Source organism: Equus asinus, chromosome 2 (assembly GCF_041296235.1).
Source record: "Equus asinus isolate D_3611 breed Donkey chromosome 2, EquAss-T2T_v2, whole genome shotgun sequence".
Taxonomy (NCBI): Eukaryota; Metazoa; Chordata; class Mammalia; order Perissodactyla; family Equidae; genus Equus; species Equus asinus.
The window spans coordinates 168,637,599-168,655,650 of record NC_091791.1 but is presented as its reverse complement, the minus strand read 5'-3'; the positions used below and the strand labels follow the sequence as shown (position 1 = coordinate 168,655,650).

Sequence of the window (18,052 nt, the reverse complement as noted above, 5' to 3'; positions counted from 1 at the left end):
CAAACCGACCCTGCCCCGTTCCTTCCTTGGGCCACTAATCCATCTCTGTCCCCTAGCCCCTGGCAGCCTCTCCCCGGATGCCCACCTGCCTCAAAGTCAGCTTCTGGGCTCCTTGTCCGACGGCCTGCCCACCTCCCCGCCCCCAGATGACAGCCCATCCCCGAAGGTGTTCCGCTGCCTCGTGTGCCAGGCCTTCAGCACGGACAACCTGGAGCTGCTGCTCTACCACTGCAGCGTGGGCCGCAGCCTCCCGGAGGCCGAGTGGAAGGAGGTGGCCGGCGACACCCACCGCTGCAAGCTCTGCTGCTACGGCACCCAGCTCAAGGCCAACTTCCAACTCCACCTCAAGACCGACAAACATGCTCAGAAGTACCAGCTGGCAGCCCACCTGAGGGAGGGGGGCGGGACCGTGGGCACCCCCTCCCCAGTGCCCCTGGGAGACGGGGCTCCTTATGGGTCTGTTCCCCCCCTGCACCTGCGATGCAACATCTGTGACTTTGAGTCCAACAGCAAGGAGAAGATGCAGCTGCACGCCCGGGGTGCAGCCCATGAAGAAAACGGTCAGATCTATAAGGTGAGAGTGGGGCAGCAAGGGTCTGGAGTGGAAGGGCATAGCACAGAGCCTTTGGGGAGAGAGAAGAGAAAGGGATGAGGATGGAGTGAGGAGATACAAAGTGGGGAAGTGATGGAAAACCCAAGGGGGCAGAATGGGGGACAAAGGCAAGTATGCACCAGGGTAATAAACTATTTGGAGACAGGCGTGGAGAAAGAGACTAAAGTGTGGACTCTAAAGAAGTGAATCCAATACTTTATTCAGCTTTTCTGTTGTTTGGGGCTGGAGGGAAGGGTCCGTGTCTGCTTAGTCCATCCTGTCACCAGAAGTTCAAGAGAATGGAACCAGATTCCATTCACAAACTAGGAGAGAGTCCAGGATTGGCAGAAGGAAGAGAAGGAGATTGGGGAGAAAAAGCAATAATACCCAGCTGGCCAAGGAGGAAAAAGGGGGGCTCAAGAGGGTGGAAGGGATGGAGGGGGTGCTACTGGTCAGGCTTTCTTGGGAAGGCCCCTGAGATCTGGAGGCATCCATCCCTTCTGGACCTGAACAGCCTCTTTCCATGCTTCCAGTTTCTGCTGGAGATGGAGGGTGCAGCAGCTGGGGCAGACCTGGGGCTGTTCCGCTGCCTGCTGTGTGCGTGGGAGACGCCCTCCCGCCTAGCTGTGCTGCAGCACCTGCGTGCCCCTGCCCACCGGGATGCCCAGGCCCAGCGGCGTCTGCAGCTGCTACAGAGTGGCCCAGCAGCCAAGGAAGGGCTCTCAGCTCTTCAGAGCATCCTGAGCTTCAGCCATGGGCAGCTCCGGACTTCTGGTGAGGAAGAGGGGACTAGAGAGGAAGGGCTGGGCAGGGAGGGCGGCTGGTTTGGGAGCTGAGGGCTCATGAGAACCTGATACAAGGCGGGAGAAATGAGGCCTGTGAGCAATCGATAGCAACTGGAAAGGAGCTGCGAAGGGGTGAGAAAGCTGGGTTTCAGAACTGTGGGGCTGCTGAGTGAAGGCTGCTGTTAGAGAGAAGTGAGGAGTCATCCAGTGATCCTGAATAGTGACCAGTGTCCTAGCAACGCTAGGTAGGGTGGTGGCAAGAGCTGGTCAGAAAGGAGAAAGTAGAAAAACAAAACAGAATGGAATCTGCTTCGAGCTGGGCCAGGCCGTGTGGGAAGGAGTTGGGAGCTGTGGGCATGGCCCGAAGGCAGCAGGGATGGGAAGCCCTTGACAGCTCCCCAGCCTCTTCCTGTCTCCTAGGAGGTCTTCAGCCCAAAGGCTGGGCTTAGGGTCCCCCTTAGGCAGCTGAGGTTATACCAGCAGAGACAGGGAATAGTCTGCCAGGTGCCATTGATCCAGGGGGTACAGGAGAAGAGCCTGGAAGGGGCTGTCAGAGGTGGGCACAGGCATCGAGGCTTTGTAGAGGCCAGCAGTGGGCGAGGATGAGGGCAGGGCAGCAGGAACCAGGAACAGGCAGCATTGACTGGTGCTAATTGAATTGCCAATATGCTGGCTGGAGTTAAGTGCCGGAGGGGCCCAGATCAATAGCTAACGATCCTGGTGCAGGGCTGAACAGAGTTAAGGAACTTTAACACTTTAATTAGGCTGCCACCGAAAATAAATTCCTACACATCTGTCAATTCTTACTTGAGTGGTAATCTCCTCTCCTAGCTGCTTCCATTCAGCCTCACCTCCCTTCCCCAGTGCCCCTTCCTCTACATTTCTGGGCTCCCTGCTTCCAGGATCAGTCAAGACAGGGAGCCAAGTTTGGTCCTGTATCTGCCACCTACTGCTGGACTTGTCTCCTCATCTTTAAATGATGGAGGCTGGACTAGCAGAGATGATCTCTTAGGCCCAACGAGTTCTAACACTGTCATTTTCCCCCTCATCTTTTGTATTTCTTTCTGGCAGCTTTTTGTCCTCCCCCGCCTGTTGATTCATCCATCCGTTTTCCCCTCCTGGCTGCTTGTCCTGCTTCCTCTGCCCTATGTCCTCCCTTTCCTGATGCTTCATCCGTTTAAGCTGACTCTCCCTTCATCCTACACAGGGAAAGCTCCTGTCACCGCCTCAGCTGAGCCACCCACCCCTGAGAAAGATGCCCAGAACAAGACGGAACAGTTGGGTAAGTTGCTCATCTGGTCCATTTTCCCACATCCCTTGCCCTCCCCGCCCCCCAATCCTCATACATTCTGATGCACATGGGACCTTGCAGTCATCCAGATGCCCAGGAAGGCCTCCTGTGCTCAAGGAGCCAAACTGATGGACGAAAGGGCTCATCAGAGGGAAGGGAGGTGGGTGCTCCTGCCCTCTTTGAGGACCAGACCTGGCCGTCCCACTAACCCAGGGTCAGCCCTGCTGCGCCCAGCCAGCCTCTCTGTATGGAGTACAGCTCTGGGCTTTCCTGCCCTTTCTCCCTTTCCCCAGAGCCCAACCCCCTACCCTGGAAGCTCTCTGCTACAAATCAGGTCATCTTAAGGGCTGGGGGTCTGTGAAAGGAGGAGGGAGGGCTGCTGGAGTTTCTTAATCTCCTCTCCTTTCATCTTCAGCTTCTGAAGAGGCAGAGAACAAGATTGGCCCTCCTGGAGACAGTGCCACCCAGACCACGGTCAGAACTGGGCTCACTGGGAAGAGCGGAGGGGGGTCTAGTTTGACTGAGATCTGCTCGTATTCTAAAGGCTGAAATTGTAATCAGTAGAGCTTTACAGACAGAGATTTCAGACTAAAGGTAGACCTGATTTTGTCATGCTGTGACTTATTTCACTCCGAGTTCAACATTAAGAAATGCCACCTAGGTCCGGTACATATGGTCAGCACCATCCAGGGGGCAGAGCTGGCCCCAAGGGGTGAGCACAGAGGGGGATGACAGGAAGGGAGGGCAGAAATTAGAGGAAAAGGGGAAGAAAGAAACAGTGTCGAGGGTAGCAAAGATTGGAAGTAGGTGGAGGGAGGAGGGGAGGAGAAGAAAGAAGTGAAGCAACAAAAAGAGAAAGGGAAAAACAAAAAACTAGCTGCCACCCAGCTCTTCATTCCTGTTAGGAGCAGAGAGACCACCAGACATGGTGTTCATCTCCTGCAGAAAGCCTTAGCCTGGATGGAACTGTCCTGGCACCTCCCTCCGGAGGGTATCTACCCCAGATGATTCTCCCAGACAGCAAGCCCTGCAAATCTCGAGGTCTCCAGGACTCAGGCCTCTGCCTGATCCAGGCAGGACCCAGGGGTAGTTTTGCTCTGGCCTGAAAGTGTTGATTCTGAGGGGATTCCCAGCCTTTGGTCTAGAGGTGCCACCCCATGCCTCAGAGCTCTCCAAACTGGGCTGCAATCTGCAGTCTTACTGCATTCCTGCACACTCCTACAGGAACAGTGGTGTCCTCAGTCCCTTCTGCCTAACTCCTGTCCCTCCTACAGACCTCTGCCAGCTGTCTGCTCCTAGGGCTAGGTGCATTAAGATGAGCATCTGGGTACCTTTCCTTTATGGCTATCCCTGCCTCAGCCCGCCGCCCTGAACCAATGGCACAGGGGGCAGAAGAGGAAGTGAGCCGGGGAGACAAGAAATGCCGGCTGGAGGTCAGGCAGTCAGGTGACAAGGCAGAACTGGGCCTCTTGCGGCTGCAGCTCCCCAGCCCCACCCCTCTGGAGGTGTGGGTGGGAATGAGCCAAGAGCCAGGCCAGAATTTTCCTGGGCCACTGGGGGAGCTGTGGCTTTTGTTTACATTAAGAAGGGAAGGGGAAAAAAAAAAGGAAGGAAGGAAGGAAAAGAAAGTGGGAGCTGCTGAGCCTCTGAGGGAGAATGAGCTGGCTTCTGAGCAGACAGGTAGGGAGGGCCCTCTTCAGGAGACACTCAGTTCAGGTACGTGGAGAGGCAGAGCGGGCAGGGATGAGGGAGCCTCTGGGTCTAGGAAGTGCCAGAGGGAAAGGGAGCCATTTCACAGAGAAGAGACTAGCGGTGGGTAAGAAAACTAAATCCGGGGAGGTAGGTACAGGGCCATACTGTCAGCTGGAGAACTGAGGAGGCAACAGAGACAGGAAAAGACAGACCAAGGAAAGACAGAGAGGCCAGGATGGAGGGAGATGGCCAGACAAAGAAGGCAGGCAGGGTGGCGGCCTAGCCTAGGCCTTTGTCCCAGTCGGAGGGAAAGAGGGGAGGAGCCAGCTTTCAGGATTCTCGCTGGGTCCTGGTGATGCCTTCCTCTTGTGCTCACCCCTAAACTGCGAGTAGGGGGTTGTGCTGTGTCCAGGAACTCAAAGGGCTGAGTGATGGTGGGTCCAACCCTTCTCTGACACCTCCTTCCTCCACTGCCCATGTGCCCCCAGGTATTCTGCTGTCCATACTGCAGCTTCCTGAGCCCAGAGTCCGACCAGGTGAGGGCTCACACACTCTCCCAGCATGCAGTGCAGCCCAAGTACAGGTGCCCACTGTGCCAGGAGCAGTTGGTGGGCCGGCCTGCCCTGCACTTCCACCTTAGCCACCTGCACAATGTGGTGCCTGAGTGTGTTGAGAAGCTGCTGCTTGTGGTGAGTACAGGCTGGGTAAGGACCCGTCCAGGAGGCCCTGCCAGGGCAGGGCAGGAGGGGAGGAAGGGGCAGGGGGGTCTAGCAAGTGTGTGTGTTGAGGAGGACGTGTTGGTGAGGGAAACAGCATTTGACAGATTTTAAGGTGGACTTTAGAGTTGGAGGGAACCTCAGAACTGAGCTTGTCTAGCTGCCTCTACTCGCCAGCGAGGAAGCTAAGCATTTCTTCCACCTCCATTAGGTCCTGAGAAGAGCTGTCCAACAGCAGGCCCGGGCTGCCAGGCAGGCGAGGTGGCAGCCTAGGCCCTCTCCTCTGCGGGAAAAGCGGAAGTTAGGTGGCAGGTTTGTCCAGAGAGGAGGCTGGAGCCCTGGAAAGAGGCTGGGCACAGGTGCAGAGCAGGGGGTCAGGAGTAGCGGGGGTGCTGGTGGGGAAGTCACTGGGTCTCTTCCCTTACAGGCCACAACTGTAGAGATGACCTTCACAACCAAAGTGGTGCCTGGGCCCACTCTAAGCCCTCTGGGGGATGACCCAGAGCCCCCCACTCCCGGGCCAGAGTTTGCACCCAGCAGAGACCAGGCATTAGGTAAGGAAAGGGACTGGAAACCTCACAAGGTGGCAGGAAAGGGGACCTAGGCTCTGGACAAGAAGGTCTGAAGACACTGAGGCAAGGATCGGTTGCCCTAGACATTGGGCAGGGGCGGCGGCGGGGGCAGGGGCAGGGGCAGGGTCTGCCTTAGACGAAGTTTCGTTCTCACTACACCCTCCTCTCTCCCCTAGAAGGCCCTCACCTGACCCCGGAAGCCAGTCCTGATCCTCTTTCTGAGCCTCCCCTGCCCTCAGCCGAGACCCCAGACAAGCCCCCGGGAAGCCCTGACCAACCCCCTTCTCCAGCCCCATCTCCAGCCCCTCAACCTGATGCCCAAGCTGAAGAAATGGCTCCTCCACCCGCCATGGCTGAGGAGGAAGAGGGGACTGTCGGGGAGCCCCGCCCCGCAGAGCCAGCCCCAGTTGACTCTCGCCACCCTCTGACCTATCGGAAGACCACCAACTTTGCCCTGGACAAGTTTCTCGACCCTGCCCGGCCCTATAAGTGCACAGTGTGTAAGGAGTCCTTCACACAGAAGAATATCCTCCTGGTCCACTATAACTCTGTCTCCCACCTGCACAAGATGAAGAAGGCTGCCATTGACCCCTCTGGCCCTGCCCGGGGAGAGGCTGGCGCCACGCCTACCACAGCTGCTGCCACAGACAAGCCCTTTAAGTGCACAGTCTGCCGAGTCTCCTACAACCAGAGCTCCACCCTGGAGATCCACATGCGCTCGGTTCTGCACCAGACTCGCTCTCGGGGAGCCAAGACTGACACCAAGGCTGAGGGGCCAGAGCGTGGCCAAGAAGAGCCCAAGGAAGGCGAGACTGAGGGGGAGGTGGGCACTGAGAAGAAGGGCCCCGATCCCGGTGGCTTCATATCTGGATTGCCCTTCCTGTCCCCGCCCCCACCTCCTTTGGACCTGCATCGATTCCCAGCCCCCCTCTTCACTCCACCGGTCCTTCCCCCCTTCCCTCTGGTGCCCGAATCACTGCTTAAGCTCCAGCAGCAGCAGCTTCTCCTGCCCTTCTACCTCCATGACCTCAAGGTGGGGCCCAAGCTGGCACTGGCTGGGCCTGCGCCCCTGCTGTCCCTGCCAGCTGCCACCCCTCCTCCCCCGCCCCCACCCCCTAAGGCTGACCTAGCTGAACGAGAGTGGGAACGGCCCCCCACGGCCGAAGAGGGGAATGAAGCAGGGCCCACCTCACCGCCCCACTCAACACCCAATGAAGCAGCCCGCACTGCAGCCAAAGCCCTCCTAGAAAACTTCGGCTTTGAGCTGGTGATCCAGTACAATGAAGGGAAACAGGCTGTGCCCCCTCCCCCAACCCCACCCCCACCAGAGTCCCTGGGCACTGGGGATAAGCTGGCCTGCAGGGCCTGTGGGAAACTCTTCTCCAATATGCTTATCCTCAAGACACACGAGGAGCATGTCCACCGCCGCTTTCTGCCCTTTGAAGCCCTGAGCCGTTATGCTGCTCAGTTTCGAAAGAGTTATGACAGCCTATACCCACCCCCTGCAGAGCCCTCGAAACCTCCTGATGGGTCTCTGGATGCACCTGCTCCCCAACTGGGCCCTCCCTTCCTGGTCCCAGAGCCTGAGGCAGCAGGGGGCTATCCCCCGGAGGAGCGAAGCCGGGCAGGAGGACGCTGGCCCCCAGAGGAGGAAGAAAGCTCCAGAGGGAATCTTCCTCCCCTAGTGCCTGCAGGCCGCCGGTTCTCCAGAACCAAGTTCACTGAGTTCCAAACGCAAGCCCTGCAGTCTTTCTTTGAGACCAGTGCCTACCCCAAGGACGGAGAGGTAGAGCGGCTCGCAAGTCTCTTAGGCCTGGCTAGCCGTGTGGTAGTAGTATGGTTCCAGAACGCCCGCCAGAAAGCACGCAAAAATGCCATCGAGGGTGGGCCCATGCCAACGGTAGGAGGCACTGGGGGAGCCTCAGGCTGCAGGCGCTGCTATGCCACCTTTTCCTGTGTTTTTGAGTTGGTGCGGCACCTCAAGAAATGCTATGATGACCAGCCCCCTGAAGAGGAGGAAGAAGAGACAGAGAGAGGGGAAGAGGAGGAAGAAGGAGAGGAGGAAGACGCAGAGGAGGAACAAGGCCTGGAACCCCGGGCAGGGCCTGAGGGCCCATCACCAGAACCCCCAGACAAGACAGAGCTGAGCCAAGCAGAGGCAACGAAGCCAGGAGGCAAAGAGCCTGAAGAGAGGGGCCCTCCCTCACCTTGCCCAGCCCACACCTGTGACCAGTGCACCATGTCTTTCCCCAGCCAGGACCTCCTGACCAGTCACCGCCGGCTACATTTCCTGCCATCTGTGCAGCCGAGCCCTGCCTCCCACCTCCTAGATCTGCCCTTGCTGGTGTTTGGGGAGCGAAACCCCATGATGGCAGGCACTCCGCCAGTGCCAGGGCCACCCATCAAACGGAAGCATGAGGACGGCAGCTTGTCCCCAACGGGTAGTGAAGCAGGGGGTGGAGGGGAGGGTGAACCCCCCAGGGACAAGCGCCTGCGCACCACTATTCTGCCTGAGCAGCTGGAGATCCTGTACCGTTGGTATATGCAGGACTCCAACCCAACACGCAAGATGCTGGACTGCATCTCTGAGGAGGTGGGGCTCAAAAAGCGAGTAGTACAGGTCTGGTTCCAGAATACCAGGGCCCGGGAGAGGAAAGGCCAGTTTCGGAGCACCCCTGGGGGAGTACCCAGTCCAGCAGTCAAGCCCCCCATCACGCCTACCCCTGCACCCTTCCCCAAGTTCAACCTTTTGTTGGGCAAGGTGGATGATGGGCCTGGAAGGGAAGCCCCAAAGAAGGAAGCACCTGCTTTTCCCTACCCCACAGTAACCCCTGCTGCTGGGCCCCTGCCTTTCCTACCACCTGGGAAAGAGGCCACCACCTCAATACCAGAGCCACGTCTACCTCTCCCACCACCCCCTCCTCCCAGTGAGGATGAGGGCCCAGAGGAACCATCTAAGGCTTCTCCAGAGAGTGAGGCTTGCAGTCCATCTGCAGGGGATCTAAGTGATTCGTCTGCTTCCAGCCTGGCCGAACCAGAATCCCCTGGGGCTGGAGGGACCAGTGGGGGACCAGGAGGCGGGGCTGGGGTTCCAGACGGAATGGGGCAGCGACGCTATAGGACCCAGATGAGCAGCCTGCAGCTGAAAATCATGAAAGCCTGCTACGAAGCCTACCGCACTCCCACCATGCAAGAGTGTGAGGTGCTTGGGGAGGAGATTGGGCTGCCCAAGAGAGTCATCCAGGTCTGGTTTCAGAATGCTCGTGCCAAGGAAAAAAAGGCCAAACTGCAGGGGGCAGCAGTTGGCGGGGCTGCGGGCAGCAGTGAGGGCCCCTTGGGAGCCCAGCGCACAGACTGCCCCTACTGTGATGTCAAGTATGATTTCTATGTCTCCTGCCGAGGCCATCTCTTTTCCCGCCAGCACCTGGCCAAGCTCAAGGAGGCGGTCCGAGCCCAGCTGAAGAGTGAAAGCAAGTGCTACGACTTGGCCCCAGCACCCGAGGCACCCCCTGTTCCCAAGGCCCCACCTGCCACCACACCTGCCTCTATGCCACCGGCCCTGCCTCGCCTGGCCCCGGTCCTCTTGTCTGGCCCAGCTCTGGCCCAGCCCCCACTGGGCAGCTTACCTCCTTTCAATTCAGGTGAGTGGGAGGTTGGGAGGAGTTGGACTTGAAAGAACATCTCCCTCTAATCCCCCTCCTTCTTTTTCCTTGATTCTTCCCATCTCCAGTCTCCTCCTGTGGACTTCCTTTGTTTCAGGCTCTTGAGGGAGAGAAGGGAGGGAAGGGAGCATGGAGGCTAGGTGGTAGGAATGGGTGAGTGTGTGGCTGGAGGTGGCCTATAGTAGAAAGGATGATGGGGCCAGGAGGTGGCTAATCCCTCATCACTCCTTTCATCTTCCTAGGCCCTGCAGCGTCCTCAGGCCTCCTTGGCCTCGCCACTTCAGTCCTGCCTGCTACTACAGTGGTCCAGACTGCTGGCCCAAGCTGCCCCTTACCTCAGAGACCTGTGCCCAACCAAACCAACCCCTCCACAGCAGGCACCACTGACCCTGCCCCAGGCCCACCTACTGAACCCTCTGGGGACAAGGTCTCTGGTGAGCGAAAACCAGTTGCGGCCCCCGCCAACTCCTCCACTGATGCCCTCAAGAACCTCAAAGCATTGAAGGCCACTGTCCCAGCCCTGTTGGGGGGCCAATTCCTGCCCTTCCCATTGCCCCCTGCAGGAGGCACCACACCACCAACTGTCTTTGGCCCCCAGTTACAGGGGACCTACTTCCAACAGCTCTATGGCATGAAGAAGGGGCTATTTCCCGTGAACCCTGTGATACCTCAGACCCTCATCGGACTGCTCCCTAATGCCCTCCTCCAGCCACCATCCCAGCCCCCCGAGCCCACAGCCACAGCGCCTCCAAAGCCTCCTGAACTGCCCGCTCCAGGGGAGGGGGAGGCCGGAGAGGCCGATGAGCTGCTGACAGGCAGCACTGGCATCTCCACCGTGGATGTGACCCACCGCTACCTGTGCCGCCAGTGCAAGATGGCATTTGACGGGGAGGCCCTGGCCACTGCTCACCAGAGATCCTTCTGCTTCTTTGGGCGGGGCTCTGGGGGTTCCATGCCCCCCCCACTGCGGGTGCCCATCTGTACCTACCACTGCCTGGCATGTGAGGTGCTGCTGAGTGGGCGTGAAGCCCTGGCCTCCCACCTGCGCTCCTCGGCCCACAGGCGCAAGGCGGCCCCGCCCCCAGGGGGCCCACCCATCACCGTCACCAACGCCGCCACTGCTGCCACGGCTGCTGTGGCTTTTGCCAAAGAGGAAGCAAGATTACCTCACACGGACTCCAACCCAAAAACTACTACTACCTCTACACTTCTAGCTTTATAAACAGATAAACCAAGATGGGGGAGGGGAGGGCCTCAGGGCTCCCTCTCTTTCCCCAAGGGGTGTTTGGTGGGAGCTCAAATCCCTCACCCCAGCCCTCGGCTCCGCCCACCTCATGGGAATCTTTCAATTCCCACCCTCAGTGGGCTTCACACACCCCACCTCCAGCAGAGTCCTGCCTCTTCCCCACCCCCACAGACACGCTGATCCGCCTCTGCAACTCCTTGCCCCTAGTCTTCACAGACACGCCCATCTTGTCATCCTGATTATTCATGTCTGCCCTGCCCACCATATACAAAATCTATCCTTGGTTCCATCTTCCTACAACCTTTTCCCTACTGAATTCCTAGTCACCCCCAACTCCTATAAACACACAAATACATGTTATCCCAAGCTGTTCCACTGACTGAGAAAACACCAAAAAAAAAAGAAAAAGAAGAAGAAGAAGAAAGGAAAAAGAAAACCCAAGACAAAGGAGGAAGGAAAAGAAACTTTGCCACTCCCCTTCTCCTTCCTACCCCCTTGTCTAGAGCGCCATACCGCTCACAAACTTTCCAAATACCCAGTTGGCTCCCAAGGTTGGAGCCAGGGATGGGCAGGGAGCCCACAAAACTCTAACCAAACTGGAGGTTGGCAGGGGAGAAGGGCTCCCAGCTCTCTCCCCACACCCCTTCCTCCTAACCCTCTCCTCGCCTGACAGGGGAGCCCCTGCGGCCTGGACTCTAGGGGAAGCCGCCGCCAGGAATCCCTCTGCCAATCCCCACCCTGCACCCTGGGAACTGCAGTAACTTATTTTCAAAGGCTTTAAACACAGAGATCCTCTCAGCAGCCATGGGCCTGCCCCTTGTCCCAGCCCTGCCACATGGGGGTCCAGCCTCCAGGATGGCACTGCCCACCAATGGCAAATCCAAAGTTCTTTAATAAAAAAAACTGAAACACACACACAACCAAAAAAACGAGAGAGAGAGAGAGAGAGAGAGCACGCGCACACATGTACACGTAAGAGAAAGATGGAGAGACCAGAGGAATGAACTAAAGAAAAAAGAAAAGCATAAACTTGGAAAATACAGAAAAAAAAAAAACCCTGAAAACTCTCCCATCAAACAAGTGGTTTTTTCCTGTTTGTGTCACTTTCCCCTCCATGTTAAGGGTTTCTTTAAACCATCTCATCTTTGGAAGATCAAGTGGCTTTTCCTTGCATGGGTGTGGTGACCCTCGAGACTGAAAACAGAGCAGCCCTACCCTGGCCATGCCCGGCCTCAGAGGCAGGAATGGGGAGAAGAGCCTGGAGACTGGGGAGAGACACATCCTTGCCCCCTGAATTGAGTATTTATCAGGACAGGTAACATCCCTTCATTCCCAGCTGTGAGTCAGAAAAGTCACTGTCACCAAAAGTATCTCGGTCCTAAGAGAAAAGGGGTAGACATGGCATGTGGTTCTGAATCTTGGGTATGCTTCCCTTTCAGTAGCTAATCACGTCCTCTCATGCGCTCCGTTCACAACCTACTCCTGTCTCGCTTCCTAGAGGCCCCTTCTGGAACCTCCTTGCCTTTGCAGGGACCCCTGTTCCTATCTGTGTTCTCCCCCACATCCTCTGCCCCAGCCCAGCTCCTCCAGTAAGTAGCAGCTGCTGGGGGCACCCCTGAAGGAGTCAGGACTTGTCCATGAGGTTCATGGGGGTCTGGAGCTGATGTTGGCTGAGGGGATGGGTGGGCAAGATGACTGAAGCACATGGTGAATCTTTGATAGGGTGACATCACCAAGGAACCAACAGAAGACAAATGAGCTAGAAGAAGGTTCCCTACTTTAACCTAATTGTTTCTGTAACATCAAGTCATTGTGGCACTCCCAAACCCCAGCTAATGTGGCACAGGGTGGAGGAGCATCTCTTTTATTTTGGCAAAGAAAAGCCTGCAAAAATCTCCTAGTCCTCCAGATAGTTTCTCCAACTACCCTTGACCCTAAGACCTCCCCTTTCAAGGAAGTCTCTTTCCAAACTTTCTCCCTTCGGGCTTCTTCTACCACCATTATTCACTTCATATGCACACACAAATTCAGCCAGCCCTGGGATTTAGATTTCCTGGTCTATGTGTCACTCCACTCTGTGACTGTGTTCATACTGAAGCAGTGGCTCATGTGCAGAGAAGATGGGCAGGCAGAGAGGGGGAGGGAAAGCTCAGCTCAGCCCCCAGTCCCCATATGTTCTGTGAATCTCGCTTCCAGTCCCATTCATTTCTAAAATTAAAAGCTCCAACTCTAGCAAACTGGGGTGGGGTGGAATTAGTTATACTGATGATGCCAAAAATGCCAGTGATGAATGCAGACAAGAGGAGGGAACCTGCCCTCTGTGGGCTTGCTCTTGCTGCCACCTCTCCTAGCCTCTCAACATCTCTCTTGCGCCCCACCCTCCCTATCCTTTTCTCTCTCCCGTTGAAATTCTGTGTATAAAGCTATTTTCTTAGCAGCATGTGTACGAGGAAAGATGCTTTTTCCTCTCTGCTCTGGGAATGTGACTTGTATATAAAAGGTGAAAACAAAAAAAATAGAAGAAAAACATACGAGAAAAAGAGGAAACGTTTTCAAGAAAACTTTGGCAAACATCCGGCATGGGATGATTAGAGGTGTGGTGTCATGCATTTTAGGGATTTACAGCCAGGGTAGGTTGGCTTTAGTGCAAACTATGAATATTTTCACCAGGAGTTAATATAGCCAGAAATACCGCCGCCTCTCGCCTTCCAACATACTCTTTTACACCCAGATACCCTGGCCTGGAGACAGCATGTACATTCACTGTAGTAGACAGGAGCTGACTCTAAGCAACTGTCCTTACCGGGAACCCTGTAATTTAGGGGACAAAAGAGCCTGGCTGACTCTGCTGACTTAGGTCAATCAACATGCTGCTGGAGGGTGCACCATTCCACGGTGCCAGCGGCTGGAAGCCTTCCTTCCCAACCCCTTTCTCAGACCAGAAGTCCTCAGCAGCAGCACTCCCGCTCGAGATGCACAATGGGCCATTCTGGTGGACAGGGCTGAGTCAGCATGGCCCTACACCGAATGCTAGAGGTGAACACCAGGTCACCCAGGGTACATCATGCCGCTTCTCCCGGGGAATAGTAGACCCAACTCAAGTGCCTATCAACACCTATCTTGCAGTACACCCCTAACCCCTTGACAACTTTGAAGTGAGCCCAAATCAGTGGCTCTTAAGATTGGTCTTTCATGGCTTGGGGCAAAGGCCTAGGGTTTCTGACGTACATGGGTCCTAAAGCATCCAAATTCTGGTCCACCTACTTACTGCCAGGGTCAGTACCAGGAGGCAGGAGGTAAATGAGCTGGGCTGTCTCTGCTCTAAAGCAGCATCTGTGTGAGGATGGCTTAAGGTAGCCAATTCTCAACTAGGAACAAAAATCAAAGTCTGCTGGAACAACATGAGAAAATCTGAAGACTTAGTGGCCAAACAGGGCAGAGTCTGCAATAGGACCACAAAAAGAAACCTGTTCTGGGGCCGGCGCTGTGACTGAGTGGTTAAGTTCGCGTGCTCCACTTTGGTGGCTCAGGGTTTCACCGTTTCGGATCCTGGATGCCAACCTAGCACTGCTCATCAGGCCATGCTGAGGCAGTGTCCCACATAGCACAACCAGAAGGACCTACAACTAGAATGTACAACTAGGTACTGGGGGGCTTTGGGGAGAAGAAGAAAAAAAAACCCTGTTCTTCCCCCAATCCTCTAGCCCCTGGAATGTACTTACTTACTTGTACAAGAAGCTTGCGCAAGAACCAAGAAAGCCAATTATTCCAGGCACAATAGCATCCACCTGCTTAATTCCTTCTATTTGTTCCTTAACCACTTTCAGGGCTTATAGTCCAGATCACTGATTCCCCAAATCTCCACCACCCTGATCTGTTTTAAGACACATTCGCTCATCCAATTATTCATTCCTGTATAGATACTCACACCTGAACTACGAGCTCTCTGTATATAACCACACCAACGAAACAAACAAGCAGACTATCAGAAACAGCAGCAGAACCATGTAGAGAGAGCTACAGGGACACACAAATGTGAGCAAGGATGGGCCCATGGCCATATAGGCATAAGGGACATGCTCCCAGACCCATCACCCACACTCCCATAAGTAGAAACACTCTCCAATACATACTAATTTTCTTCACACAACAGTAGATAGGAAAAGCTTATAAACAGATAAAGTCAGGGGAAATGTAACCAGTGTCAGGAAAGGGGACCAAATGTTGAATATTAATCCACGGGGAAAGGACCTTAAATTATTCTGGAGTGTGACGCTAGGGAAGGAAGAGAGGTAGAAGAGAAAACAGGAGGAACTTTGGGGAAAACTCTTATGAAACATAGGGGTAAACTGAGCTGGGACTCTGTGTTATAGGAAGGGCCAGGTACTGAGGAGCATTTCTCTCCAGGCTGCAGTGGGAAGCTCAAACCACCAGTTGTAGCAACTATAGTCATGCACCACATAACGACATTTCAGTCAACAACTGAGTGCATATACGACCGTGGTCCCATAAGATTAGTACCATGTAGCGTAGGTGTGTAGTAGGCTATACCATCTAGGTTTGTGTAAGCACACTCTATGATGTTTGCACAATGATGAAATCATGCAGTGACGCATTTCTAAGAACATGTCCCTGTCGTTAAGCGACACGTGACTGTAGTGAGAAACTTGTAAGCCACAAGGATGTCATTTCTAGAGGATTGAGTAAGGAAGAAATGCTCCAATACCAAGGAAGCTCTTGCTACAACAAGAAAAGCTATAGACTCAGCCTCAGGGTCTACAGGATTACAGCTTGGAGACACTGTGAAAGGGCAGATGAAAGAAAAGTGAGAGAGAGGACATTTGTAGAAAGACCTAGACCATGGCTTGTCAAGTTTGGGGAAAGATGAGAAGTGATCCCCAGGGAAAGCCTCCCAGGGAGAGACTACACTTTATGGAAAGAACATAAAATTGGGTGAGGAGCCACGCCATCATTCTCCTTCAGATGGAGGACCCAGACAGCCTTCCACACAGAGGACAGACAAGGGGTGAATGGCATTATTCCCTGTCAGTATTCTGAGCCTGGTGTTTCTTGCAGCTTCCTAGCATGGAGAGGGGTCTGGCTAGAAGCTAGTAGGGAAGCAGGTTGATTATCGCTGGACCAGACAGAAGGTGATAGGGAAAGGTGAGCCAGGATTGACTCGTAATCTTATCCAACTATACACACACTCTTACACAAACGGTGGCTAAAACACCGAAACAAGTAATCAGCAGGACACAGCACTGTTCCACATCCACAGTCCCTCCTTGATATCCAACCCTGCGCCATGTCTTCTCAGCTAGACTTGAAGAATGGCCTATGCTGTGCTCACTCCTGGATAGCCCCCCAGTGCTCAAACCACAGCATCATCTGCAGCTTGCTAAGTGCTGGCAGTAGGCTAGGCCATGTACTCTGCTGACTCCTACTTCCTCTACCCAGTACCCAGACCTGTGTCCTTGAAGAAGTCACTGAGACCCAACCTGTACCAAGCCACAGAATCCACACAAATCTGACCCAACCACAGAGAGCAATCTCCTGGCAATGCTCCTAATCTAGTGGTTCTCAGTGGTGAGTTTTCAGAAACATAGGGCAGCCAACCATCAGAATCTGGGGGTGAAAGGAAGAGTGAATTTTGAAAGTGATCCCTAAAGGATTCTTCTGTGATAACTATTGCCAATGAGAAGCACTGTTCTAACAAGATAAATCTGCCTGATTGGACCTCACGATCTCTCCTTTTCCTCCTGCTGCCCCCACCCAGAACACACATACAGAGATCACATGCATAACAGCATAAAGACATGAGTATGGTTGGGGAGGAAGAAGAATGATGCAAAAGCCATGGGAAATCCAGACTAGATCAACTATCCCACAAGGTGACTGCCGTCTCTTAGAACAGTGTTTCTTAAAGTTTTGTCCACCTGTATCACAGTCACCTGAGTGCTTGTTTAAAATGCACATTCCTGGACCACACCTCAGACCAACTGAGTCGGAAACCCCTGAAATGATTCTGTGCTTTCTGGAGTTTGAGAACCACTGATCTAGACTGCTCAGCCCTTATACATCTGTGACTGGCCCCAACTCTCCAGCACCCAGCACCCCACCCTGCTACACCAGGGGCTGCCACACAGGAGCCTGGCATCACCTCAGATTTTCTTCTTCATTACGCTGACATCACCCCCACCTCCAACATTCTGGAAATCTGACTGTGTCTTCTGCTTATGCTAGCTGATCTTGAATAGGAGAAGATACAAACTTTATCCACTCACCCTTTGGCTGCGTGCCCCCTGCTTCCTCTGCTGCGGAAACCACCCTGCTTCTTCTGAAGCTGCCATCCACTTCCAGAGATGCTGAAATCAGAACTGCCCCAGCCCCAAGCAGCTCAGCTCAGCATGGCACTGGCTTTGCTTCCCTGTAGGCAGGTCCTATCCCCATTCAAAGCCACCCAGCCTCCCCCGACATCACCCAGAGCCAAATCTTCTATCCCAAGATCTTCCTAGTCACTGACCCATAGCCTCTGGCTACCTAGGAAGCAAGGAGAGCCCAACCTGCTAGAAGTCCTTCCAGATGGAGGCTGAAGGTCCAGTTTTATGGGACTGCCAATGGCAGTGCCTCTGGAAACATAGGGCTGGTCACCACAGATGCTGAGGACTCTCCTCCTAGGGGCCTTCCTCTCTACCAAGGCTCCCTGCTGATCCATGGTCTCCCTTCCGGGGGTGGATTTCAAAGATAGGGAAATTTATCCAGCTCTAATTGGGGTGCCATTGAGAAATTTCCAAACACAAAATCTCCTTGAATAGTCTTTCTGGAAGGACAAGTCCCAGGTGCCTTTGTCTTCCTAACACCTGCTCACCTCTCTAGGCCTAGAGCACCTCTCCATCTTTCTAGGATTGTTATTGAACATAGGCCTTTTAACAAGGGAGAAAGAATTGGTTTGTCTCAACCACAGCTCAGTTAATCACAAGGCACAGGGCAGAACAAAATACATACAAGCACAAACCATCCCACCACCCAACAGCAGGGCCTCAAGATCTCTCTTTCCTATATTTTCCCTCCCAATCTCTTCTGCCACCATCTTTGTGACAACACAACTGGCTGGCCTCTCTCCAGGCTCTCATTTCGCCCTCCCAAGATTTTCTCTGTCCCTGCTGCCTGAAGAGGTATATAGTCCACTGGCCTGGAGACTTGGGTGTGACTCTCACCTGTGCCCTTGTCCCTCTGTGCTCCAGCTTCCCTTGGACTAGCTGCTCAAACACTGAGTGTGGTACCATCTAAATCCCTTTCTTGGGGGCAGTGAGGGTGGGAGGGAGGTGGGCATCTAGTTGGGAGGAAGGCAGAGTTGGGGTTGGCTAGAGAGCAATGATGCAGCCCAGCTGTTGAGGGCATCCTCCCATGCCACTCCCAGCATGGAGCACCACCCAGTGCCTGGCACACTTAGAGGCGCCACCCCTCTCTCTCTCTACCACCAAGTGGCGGTCGTG

At 54.7% G+C, this 18,052-nt stretch overlaps 1 protein-coding gene and 1 long non-coding RNA gene across 7 annotated transcripts in view; one reads left to right on the top strand and one right to left on the bottom strand.

The window, feature by feature from the left end:
* The window catches only part of ZFHX2 (zinc finger homeobox 2), a 28,677-nt gene extending 17,710 nt beyond the window's left edge, over positions 1-10,967 (top strand). For 2 of the 3 annotated variants that reach the window (XM_044765347.2, XM_070504088.1), the window contains 8 exons: positions 57-574; positions 1,126-1,366; positions 2,585-2,659; positions 3,084-3,142; positions 4,849-5,049; positions 5,504-5,630; positions 5,825-9,289; positions 9,553-10,967. In XM_044765347.2, coding sequence (XP_044621282.1) covers positions 57-574; positions 1,126-1,366; positions 2,585-2,659; positions 3,084-3,142; positions 4,849-5,049; positions 5,504-5,630; positions 5,825-9,289; positions 9,553-10,532 — 5,666 coding nt within the window. In that variant the 3' untranslated portion in view covers positions 10,533-10,967. The remainder of the gene's footprint in view (positions 1-56; positions 575-1,125; positions 1,367-2,584; positions 2,660-3,083; positions 3,143-4,848; positions 5,050-5,503; positions 5,631-5,824; positions 9,290-9,552) is intronic. The other variant, XM_070504089.1, reaches the window with a different exon arrangement.
* LOC123283051 (uncharacterized) overlaps positions 1-18,052 on the bottom strand; it is a 32,566-nt gene that overhangs the window by 8,144 nt on the left and 6,370 nt on the right. For all 4 annotated transcript variants that reach the window (XR_006523494.2, XR_011501517.1, XR_011501518.1 and 1 more), the window contains 2 exons: positions 16,841-16,933; positions 9,275-9,410 (listed from right to left, as the gene is read on the bottom strand). This is a non-coding gene — a long non-coding RNA (uncharacterized lncRNA). The remainder of the gene's footprint in view (positions 1-9,274; positions 9,411-16,840; positions 16,934-18,052) is intronic.